Source organism: Medicago truncatula, chromosome 8, assembly GCF_003473485.1.
Source record: "Medicago truncatula cultivar Jemalong A17 chromosome 8, MtrunA17r5.0-ANR, whole genome shotgun sequence".
Lineage (NCBI taxonomy): Eukaryota > Viridiplantae > Streptophyta > Magnoliopsida > Fabales > Fabaceae > Medicago > Medicago truncatula.
Window position 1 is genome coordinate 28,580,783 of NC_053049.1, and position 11,442 is coordinate 28,592,224.

The 11,442-nt window shown below is 33.3% G+C and overlaps 3 protein-coding genes across 3 annotated transcripts; 2 read left to right on the plus strand and 1 right to left on the minus strand.

The window, feature by feature from the left end:
* The first annotated feature begins 657 nt into the window (after positions 1-657).
* Positions 658-1,863, plus strand: LOC112417079 (uncharacterized). The gene is made up of 2 exons (XM_024771879.2): positions 658-717; positions 894-1,863. Exon 2 carries the CDS (start codon positions 901-903, stop codon positions 1,717-1,719), a length of 819 nt encoding a protein of 272 aa, XP_024627647.1. The 5' UTR covers positions 658-717; positions 894-900; the 3' UTR covers positions 1,720-1,863.
* A 1,982-nt stretch (positions 1,864-3,845) lies between these two features.
* Positions 3,846-5,800, minus strand: LOC120577530 (secreted RxLR effector protein 161-like). Its single transcript, XM_039829105.1, has 3 exons — positions 5,659-5,800; positions 4,191-4,459; positions 3,846-4,109 (listed from the first exon to the last, which is right to left on the minus strand). Exons 1-3 carry the CDS (start codon positions 5,798-5,800, stop codon positions 3,846-3,848), a joined length of 675 nt encoding a protein of 224 aa, XP_039685039.1.
* Positions 5,801-8,921: 3,121 nt separating this feature from the next.
* LOC11410689 (ankyrin repeat-containing protein BDA1) lies at positions 8,922-10,560 on the plus strand. The gene has a single exon (XM_039828534.1). It carries the CDS (start codon positions 8,943-8,945, stop codon positions 9,633-9,635), a length of 693 nt encoding a protein of 230 aa, XP_039684468.1. The 5' UTR covers positions 8,922-8,942; the 3' UTR covers positions 9,636-10,560.
* Positions 10,561-11,442: the final 882 nt, after the last annotated feature.

Here is an 11,442-nt window from a genome sequence, read left to right on the forward strand (position 1 = left end):
ATATTTATGATTACCTATGACGTTTAGATACTTCAAAATGGAGACGTACCTGTATCGGATGCATATTAGATACTGATACTCCAGAGATATGTACCTACAAAGTATTAAAATTAATTATTTTAATTAAAAAAAAATATTTGATCGGATATTTGTAGGATATTACATACAAGAATATTTATAAAATACTTCAAAGATATATGTATCTCATAAAAGATGAAGAGTACAAAAGTGAGACAATATTGTGAAAATTCAGTGGAAATGTATAAAATTCAATTTTATAAGAAAACTTTACATTTTTTTATTTTGGTCGAATATATTATTTTTTAAAAATTGTGACTTTTATAATAATATAATAATGAAGAGTAATCAATTGTGATTTTCTTCAAGTATTTTACATTCATATAAGTTTTAGTATAAAAATTTGTTAACATGTTAGCCATATTGTATCTAAAATTTTGAAATTTTTTCGTATCATATCATGCCCCTGCTTGTATATGTATCCGGTCTTCATAGATGATTACAAGACTTCCTCTTTTCATTAAAAAAAAATGTTAAACTAATAACAAGCTATAACGGTCACATTTTAGTCAAATCATCACACCTAATAAATGTTTTAAATTCTCTTCGTTCATTGACTCTAATAACTGGTTCGTAACACCTAACTTAAAAATTTGTTAACCCTTGCTTCTCTCGTCGTCTTCAAATTTCTCCACTCAGGTATCGTTGTTTTCTGCTTTCTAGCTTTTTCAATATTTAAATTGTTGTTATGTAATTAGTTTACTATAGTTATTTTTTTGTAATATTTTTTGAAAAATTTGTAGGTTTTTTTTTTGAACAAGTTGAAAAATCCATGTTGCTAATTTTAGGGTTATTTTTCAATATTATTGTTGCAGATTTATAATGGCCTCAAATAACAGTTTTGATTCTGATGATGATGATTTTGGCACTCGACCCCCTTTTTTCGACGGTAAAAAATATTACATTTGGAAACATAGAATGCAAATATTTGTTCAGGGTACTGATTTTGATGCTTGGAAGGCCATAGAACATGGTCCTTTTTTTCCCACTCATATTGTTAATGGTTTCACCAAACCGAAATCTAAAACCGAATGGACGGATGATGATAAGAAAAAGGTTCACCCTGATTCGAGGGCAAAACACTTGATATCTTGTGCTTTATGTAATGATGAGTTTTCTAATGTCATGTATTGTGAGACTGCCCGAGAAATGTGGAATACTTTGCAAAATATTCATGAGGGAACCGGTGAAGTTAAAATGGCAAGGATCGGATATCTAACCGGTGAATATGAACGGTTTTGTATGAAACCTGGTGAGAACATACATGATATGCAAATGCGGTTTTATGATGTTGTTAATCATCTTGCTTCGTTGGGTAAAAAGATTCCTAATGAAGATTTGGTTAGCAAAGTTTTGAGATGTTTGAGTAAGAAATGGCGGCACAAGGTCAGAGCTATAACGAAATCAATAGATTTCCCAACTATGCTCTTAGTTTCATTGTTCAGAGAGCTTGAAGAGCATGAGACTGAGTTAAATAGGTTGGACAAGAATGATGAAATGTATAACAGTGACGACTCTGAAGAGGTGAACTTGGTTTTGAAAGACCTTTCCAAGCTTCTAAAGAAAAACAAGAAGTCCTTCAAGCAAGGAGAGAAAGAACACAGGGAGAAAGGATCCTCTTCTACGCGTACAATGTTCTGATTCAAAATGTACTAGCTTTTCCTACATGTTCTACTGTTGAAACTTAAGTACAAGTTTCAAGAGGAAATTAAAATTAACCTTTCATTGTATTTGCTGTTTAGTCAGTACCTATGTTTAACTAAGTTTATCAATTAATCTCTTAAATGCATTGCCTTGCTGGAATGAACAAATATATGATATTTGACACAATTGTGTTGGTCACAAACATGTTAAATCGTATTACCGATTATCTCATGATTTGGGTAGCAATGATGCATTTCTAGATGTCACTCGTTGTTTATGAAATTCTATTATATTTTATTGGAATAAAGTGTCTAATATAAGCAATTATCAACGTGAGTACCACCCCTTTGTCATTGTTCTGTTTTTTGGATCTTTATAACCTCAGTGATTGTAATTGTAAAATTTTGTAAAGATTTTCCTACTCAATTTGAAAAATATTTCTTCTATGTTTTATGTAATAGATGCTTTCTTTCGAGGGGTTTGGAAAATATAGCAAGATAGTAGAAATTCTTGGAAATCTATGGTTGTATGTTTTTGAAGCTGTGCTGTAGGAAATCAAAGCTATGGCAGGGTCAGTTTTAAAGCCTTTGGTAATTGGTTTTTCGTCTTTTAGATTGGACATGTTAAGGAATCAAATCCATTGGAACAAAAAATGCTTGTGATCACTAAACTTGTTTTTAGATTGAATCTGTCATACTAATTTTCTGCACTAGTTCAATGATATCACTTCAAGTCATTGGTTTTGTTCTTCCTCATGCATTTATCGTTGTTCTCATTGCGGACAAGACAGGGAGGGCACAAGCTTTGCATGCACATTGGTTGGCTCTAGATAGAAGATATTAATATATAACTGTTAAGAAACAGCAAAGTAAGCTGCAATTAAAAACCTGTGAAAGTATTAAAATGTGATAATTGGGAGCATAAACTATACATTCAGTAGTTGTCCTGAGAAGAGGATGCCTAATCTTCAGTGTTTGTGACTTTTCCTTTTCTACTAGAAGTTAATTTACTGCAACATGGTTTATCCAATTGCAAGCTAACCTTTGTGAGCCTAAATGATTCTGATTGGGCAAGTGGTTTGGATGATGAGCCGTACCTCATAGGCTACATTATCACTTCGTTGTAGCAAACGGTTCTTTTTGCATTTGTTAATATGAGTCGTACCTCATAGGCTACATTATCTCTCCGTTGTAGCAAACGGAGTTTAAAATTCTCATTAAAACATTAAAACATGATTTGAACTAATTAGCCTTACTAAGCCCAATTCATACTGTCAAAGCTTTTATAGCATTGTTATCATAAATAAATCCATTCATCGTATCATATGAAGCTTGCAAAAACTACTAATTCTTACTTCCACAATCTAGTAAATGTCACGGACTTCAAATTCTCGGTTTATTTGTATAATACACAATAGTACCTTTCCTTTAATCATTATACTACTATGGAATTAAAATAATAATTAAAATTAGAATTTACTTGCATATAGAAATGCCAATCAAGGCCTCCATTTTTTTTTCTCCAAATAGATACCGTTTAACATTTAGAACAACTTAATAGCTTTCATTTGCCATTCAAGTACACTAATTCAAATTCGTATATTAAATTTGAATGTAAGAATTTTAAATGGCTAAAATAAAACCCATAACCAGTAGCAAACTAAATTACATAGAACAAGCAAATTCACCCAAAATTATCAACATAAGCAGTCAAGAGAATTATACAATTCAAACATGCAATAATATTAACTTTATAGAAATTTATGCATGCAACATGATTCACATTGCTTAAATTCAAATCCCCAAATCCCAAACCTATAACCCTTAATTTAATGAATAAGGAATGAAGGAGGGTGTATGAACTAAAAGTTATTTCAGAAACTTGAAGATAATTTCATTCTACATCAAAATAAAGTTTCTGATACAATATATAGAAAAAACAGAAAAAGTGAACAGCAAGACAGCATAGTAGTCTGTCACCTAACCAAGATTACAAAGTCTTAAACACTCTAACAAGTATGGGTCACCATACTTCTGCAGAGGTAACTTCAACTACTACATTAAAATAAAAGAAAACATAAAATATCACAAAATACTATTGTGTACATCTGAAATCTCAATGTCTCAACACTCTTCCTTGAGATTTTGGATGGACACTCCAAGCAATTCTCGAAACTTTTCAAACTTAGCTCTTGGAAGAGATTTAGTCAATATATCAGAAACTTGAGAGTCGGAACAACGATGAATAAGCTTGATCTCTTGATTTTTAACAGCCTCACGTATGGCATGGTACTTCACTTGAATATGCTTGGTTTTTCCATGTTGAACTGGATTTTCAGCAATAGCAATTGCTGATTTACTATCACCATAAAGCACAGTTGCTTCCAGCTATTGTATTCCCAAGTCATAGAGTATTTTCCTCAACCAAATAGCTTGGTTTGCTGCTGCAGCTGCGGCTACATACTCTACTTCAGCCGTGGATTGAGCTACAATTTCTTGTTTCCTCGAGTTCCATGAGAACATGCCAGAGCCTAAAGAAAAAGCATAGCCTGTAGTACTCTTCATGTCATGTATATTTCCAGCCCAATCACTATCAACATAGCCTAACAAACTTTCATTTTCACTTGGCTTGTACCATATTCCGAATTGAGTAGTACCCTTAACATATCTAAGTACCCTCTTTGCTGCAGCAAAATGTGTCTTGGTAGGACTCTGCATAAATCTTGAGAGTAAGCTTGCTGCATACATAAGATCAGGTCAAGATGAAGTAAGATAAAGTAGACTTACAATCAAACTTCTATAACGAGAAGCATCAATTGATGATACATGTAAGATGATTGATGTAGTAATTTGGGGTTGCATGTGATATTGGTCATGGAAGAAAGAAAATGTGCTTTTGTATTTGTGGTTGCTGAATCGTACCCCAGAAAGAAGAAAGTATAAAATTAATCATCTTTCTTACTAAAGCTTGTCTGGTCAAGCAATATCATACCCTAATTTTAACCTAATATTTTCCCTCCATCATCAAAGCATTAAATTCTTCTTAGTGCTTTTCCTAATCATCATCACTCTAGGTTCAAAATCCAAATTTCCCTCTCACACCACTTTTAGTCTGCCGATGCATGTACCCAAGACATAAGGAAAATGGCATTTAATTAATAGCTACTACACTCATTTCTCTTCTTCCAAGCTGCATATTCGTGTTCTCTATGCAGCTTTTAATCCACTCTCATTTCCATGTGTTATATATACGTGTTTTGTTAAATTTACACTCCAACTTTATTAATCAAGGTCGATGCATGTACATGTATGGCATTTACTATCGTTCCCACTCCACTATCTATTCCCAACATATCTCTTATATCTTCCATGTAAATTAATATCCATCCTATTTCCCATGAATATATGCATTACTCTTCACACTTCACATCTGTCACATATCTATTACAATCATGGCTATTGTGGAGCTGACGCACTGCTCTCTTATCATTACCAATTCACATTCAAGTATTGGACATATATTGAGGAGCTGAAGCCGGTTCTTTGCAGAATACTTCCAAATCCAATTACAAATGAGAGCTTCCTATAAAAGTATTAACGCCTTGGGTTTAGTTTGTTTATCAATTTAGGGATTTTCGTATTGGGGTAATTTTTTTTTTCCAGTGATAATTCGGTAGCAATCTTAGTTTTGCAAATGATAATTATGATAAAAGGGGTTGCAGGCACACATTGAAGCAGTGCTAAGTTCGACGCTAATGGGAAATAAAATTTTGGGATATTACATTATGATTCTAGAGATGGTACTGTTAAGACTCTAGAAATTCAAAAGAACTATAGTTGCAAGGCTCCACAAGTCTACCAAGAGACTTTGATATCACCTGTTCTTAATAGTAATCCAGCCTAACTGTAGCTATTTTGTTATGTATTTTTTGCTTACTAGTTACTTTATGGATTGTTGTTAAATATTGTTCAAGGAAATTCACAGCATGAGAAAGTGGTGTGTTATTTTCAGTCCATTTTCCGTCACTCAAGATGTTGAAAATCAACCCAGGCTTTGTGGAACTCCTCGACATAGACATTTTTCCGTCAGTTCATCTGTATCACAATCTTTGATACTGCGGAGAGTTGTGATCAGTTGTAGCCTTAATTGTAGTCACCTTGTGCTATAAGGCACAAACCGGGCCTGTCAACAGTGGTTTTAAATTGTCGTATCCACTGTTGTTGCATCACAGTCCTTTAAATTGCGGTCAAATACAGCCTCAGTTGTGGTCACATTGTGATCGTGGTGGAGACATCTGAAACCTTGGTTGTGGCTTTACTTAAAACATTGGTTTCAACAACCAAGTTAACTCATCATTTATATGTAACTATAATGTTTTCTTAGTAGGTTCTTCTTGTGTCTGATATTAAGAAGGATCTTGGTTATATATAAAGGGCGTCGAGACAAGTGTGTTTTCAAACTTTAAACTTCCCAAAACTGTAGTTATATATATTCTGTTATATGCAGCTATTGTAATTGCCAGGTTGAAAGCACATAATATTGTGGAGCAGTTTGATGCTAAGGTGAATGGTAAGGTGAGTTAGTTATTACTTTTTACCACTTTATAATAACCGTCTTCTCTCCATTGCTTTTTATGGTTCAAATTCTGTTTTTTGAATGGTGGATTTATTTTCTGTTGAGTAGCATTGTCTCAACTCAAAATTAATGATTTTATTCTTTTGAAGGTTAATTTTTTGCTTAATTGCCATGCATTCAGGATTATACCAGTGCATTTGTTTGTGATTTAAAAAAAAAATACTTGAGTTTTTTAAAATGATATATAAAGCTTCATTATTTAATATATCATGAAAAATGTTATCGTATTATTACCAATCTAACCAACCACAGTTCGACGATTAAACCTTGAATCAGCACTTTTTCTAGTACAATGACTGGTTGTTTTTAAAAACATTGGTTCAATCATAACCCGACCATGATTTAAATGAACACCTGCACTTTCATTTGGCACGATCAAAAGTTTCACACGAACATCATTCTCACGAATTGAAAATTCTGCTCTCTAACTTGTGAAATAATTAAAAAGCCAAATTGCAAAACAAAATATACCAATCATGTTATTGCCGCTTCCCCCTCTAAAAATATACAACACCAATTGGTGGCTTGGATCAGTTCTATTAGTTTCTGGCAGATAAGGTATGAGCAGCAGCAGCAGGAGAACAACTCCAAAAGAAATAATCATGTTTTGAAGTATGGCTCTTTATTTCTAAATGTCATTCTTTCCACATGAATAGATTGAACTAGTTTTAAATGACAAAATAATTAAATGTCAATCTATTGTCCATAGATTGAACTACTTTTAAATGTCAATAGATTAAACTAGTTTTGAAGTTTTTTTTTTATCCATAGATACTAAAGAGTTCCTTTCTCATTTCTAGTATGGCTCTCTATCTTGCTTGTAATTCAGTTTGTTAGGATTATGCAGCACGTCATACATTTTTTGAAGGAAACATAACAAATATTTGTCTCTTTTCTGTTAAAAAATTAAATTAAATTTTATTCACATTAGTGTCTAATGTTAAGTTGGAATGGTGGAGCCAGGAAATTTATAAAGCTTGGACAAAATAAAATAATGATAAGTTTTATCTAAAGAGAGTAACTTAAAGGTGTAGTCATATGATCTCGTAAGTGTATCTCATACGTACTTTTTTTTCAACATATAATCATAATACTTTTTTTAAGGGGAAACATGTAATCATAATTTTATTTTTCGGACAGTTCTTCATTTTTATTATTACAAATAGTTACCATTTTCATCGTAAGAATATAAAAAAAAAAAAAAATCATCTCCTTTATTCAACATATGATCTTTGTCTCTTTCGTTCCATAATTGAATCCTATTGTCATTAGAGGTAAATTATCTTCAAATTATCACGGGATGATTTAGGCCTCATCCATGAGATAATACAAATGCAATACATATTTGAGTGTTACTTTTTCCACCCTATGGCTTTCCTCGCACGCCTTTTTTTCTTCCAAAAATACCAATATTCTGGAATATATAATCCGAACACCTTCCGGAATACATAATCTGGATAAATCCGTGGAATTTTGGCACTTAAACCACCCTGATGCAAATGTTGAATGAATGGATTCGGAGTACATAATCTAGAAAGTTTTTACACGTTCCAGATTATGTATTTCAAATTGTGTTAATAACCCCGTTGAAAGTCAACAAATGGGGTGGCAAATGAAAGTCAACAAATGTTGAATGAATGGATTCGGAGACATAATCTAGAAGCCATCTGTTTTGGCTCAGCCTCTGGTTTAGAGCATTTAGTCAACCGTTTTGACCTTTGACCATTTGTTCAAACAAAAAATTCAATTTATAACATTCAATTAACAACACAGTATAATTTTCAAACATTCAAACATTAATAAAACATAAAAATAAAAACTATCCAAGTGTTACATAATTAAAAATCATTCAAAATGTTCAAACATAAACATAAAATACAATACAATTAGTGCAGAAGAAAAAAAAACGGTACAAATTTCTTGCATGAATAGAGAAATCGAACTAAGCTTTCATGTGATCTTCACCAACGATTGAAATGCAGTCTGTTTGAGCAAGATTTCGCCAATTTTGGTTGGATTTTGATGTAGTTTGGATTTTGGGATTAGAGGGAGAGAGAGTAAGTAAAAAGTGAAACTGTAAAAATGGGAGCTGAACTTCCTTTTATACTTCGAATCTGTCCGAAATATGTAACCCGGACCCATCTTTAAATTTCCAGATTTTATTTTTCGGAGGGCAATTTAGTAATTTTTGCGGGGCGCGTGAGAAGGGCATAGGGTGGGAAAAGTAATACTCTACTTATTTTTAAGATTTTGAATGGTCAAAAGCAGATAATAATGTAGTAAAAAAGACTAACACAAACTACAAACACTGCATTTTACATATGGTGGAATTTACTTTTACTTTATTCTTTAGTGATCACCAAAGCAATGACGGACTCTTGAGGAAGAAGGAAATAGATATGCAAATCTTAAAAAACATAAACATGGTAACTTTTTTGAAAAAATAATTTGGCAGAAAACAAAAAACTAAAATATAACTAAAAACACGCGCGTCATTTTTTTATAAAGGAGTGAAGAAAATTGAAACCAGATCAATCAACAATTATATTTAGTGAACACATTACTGTAATATTAGAGCTTCAAACATGAACACCACAAATAATGGTGACCGATTGAAAGCTGCAGCTCAAACAGGTGATATAGATCTCCTCTACTCAGTAATTCAAGATGATCCATCCATTTTGGAGAATATAGATGTAATATCATTTGTTGAAACTCCTTTACATATTGCTGCATCTTTGGGTCATATGCCGTTTGCCAATGAAATTATGAATTTAAAACCTTCATTTGCATGGAAGCTAAACCCGCAAGGATTCAGTCCCATCCATCTCGCTATGCAAAACGGCCAAAAGAGTATGGTGTTTCATTTTCTGCACAACAATAAAGACCTTGTTAGAATTAAAGGAAGAGAAGGTATAACTCCTCTTCATTTTGCAAGTCAAATTGGTGAGGTTAATCATTTAGAATACTTTCTCTTCTTGTGTCCGGAATCTATTGAATACTTAACTGTGAGGCACGAGACTGCACTGCATATTGCTGTTAAGAATGGACAGTTTGAGGCTCTTCAAGTACTTGTTATCTGGCTCAGAACAAACACAAAGAGAAGGGCTCAAATGCTGGAAAATAGAATATTAAACCAGTGGGATGAGGCACGCAACACGATTTTGCATATTTCAGCACTACGTAGTGACCCGCAGGTAATGGTGTTCTACTTACAAAGTCATCTACTTCTAAATGATAATCATATTTCCTATTACTTTTTGGTGTTCTACTTCTAAGTCATCTTTTTTGTTAGAAATAAGATAGGTTTGCATGAATGATCTCTAATAATTGTATTGTTCTTCAATTTCTTCGTAGCACAGGCACTTCTATTATTGTTACGTACTGGTCGTATAGATTTATGTTCAAAGAATCTGGAGAACAAAACCGCATTAGACATAGCAAGCACTCCAGATGTGAAGAGTATATTATTAAGTTTTGGAGCAAAACCTAGCATAGAAATCACTGATGCTCCCACAATTTCACATATAAGATATAATCCATTAATTTCTATAATTCGCATTAGAAGAAATATAACCGAGGAGCAACGTAACAGTTGGTTGATAGTTGCGACTCTTGTTGCAACTGCGATTTATCAATCAGGATTGAGTCCCCCTAGTGGAATTTATCAGGTTAGTGCTAGTGATGGCAATGGTGTGAACATCACTTCCTCCAATTCTACTATTTCTACTCCAGGAAATGCTGGGAAATCTGTTTTGTCAGGATATGAATTCTTTTTGTTTTTATTTATAAACATGTATTCCTTTTCTGTATCAATTTTAGCGATATTTTTTATGATACCATATGGAAAAATAGGGTTTCTAGTAGCCTCTCCAATGAGATGGCTTACCGTTAGCTATTTATTTTCTATGTGGAGGATATCCCCTACACATGTCAATTCCATTATTTTATTCATCCTTTTTAGTTCATTTATGTTAGCCATGGTGATTGACGTCATTGTTGGAGTGTACATAAGGCTTAAACACAGAATTGCTAAGATATTTAATATGATAGTTAAGCTTTGTTGAAATAGGAGAAACATCAATAAAGCTTGTGGTCATATAGATGATGGTACGATGACTACGGAGACTGCAACTGAAACAACTGCTGGCCGAATTCACAACCAATAATATCGACCTTAACGTTGATTTGTAATTTTCATTGTCATTGTTATCTTTGTTTCCGTAAATCTTAGCAAATTGTGATTCAATGTATTAAATATTTAAATTATATCTTGTATTTTATTGAATGCTTGTGTATTATAATAATTATATTAAATGTTGTTTGAAAGAAAATTGATTACTCAAGTCCTTAATTTGTGTGATGGTCTTTAGGAAGGAAATTGATTATTCGATGTTTGGAGGAAAATTGATTACCCAAAATAAAATAACAAGAAAACTGGAAAAACCAATAACTCGCTTGTGCAGTAAGTCAACTTAAATGCACTCTGTAGCAAAAATGCAGTTACAATCCAGAAACAAATTCTATGTTGTAGCAGATTTTGGCTATGCAGCATGGAAGAAACAAAAAATACAATTTGGATCAACTCAAGATTTGGTTAATAGTCGCGTCTCTTATTGCATCTACCATGTATGAGCTTTGACTCCCCATGGTGGAGTTTATCAGATTAGGGTTGGTGACAATAATTGGAACATCACTTCCTTCAATTCTACTATAGCTCCCCTCGAAAGTGGTAAAGGGGAGTTCGACGTGCAGCTCCCGAAACAGAATATCATACATAGGAAGGCAACACCCTTCGTAAGATCTGCATATTCTCTTAATGACCCCAGGGCACTCAACTTGCCACTTGTCCTCCAAGGCAATTACAACAAAACCAGTGGTACCTGAGATCTTCCGAATTCCTGTAAGAAGAACGTGAGTCTAGAACGTCTGGACATACCCAATTATAGTCCACACCATCTGGTGAGACTTCCGGAGTCACTAGCATTGTTTTTCCCATATCCTCGCCTCTATCCACAGAAATGAAGGGTGATCCATCAGGGGCATTTACAGAATCTATTGTCTAACCTCGTCAAAATGGTGGTG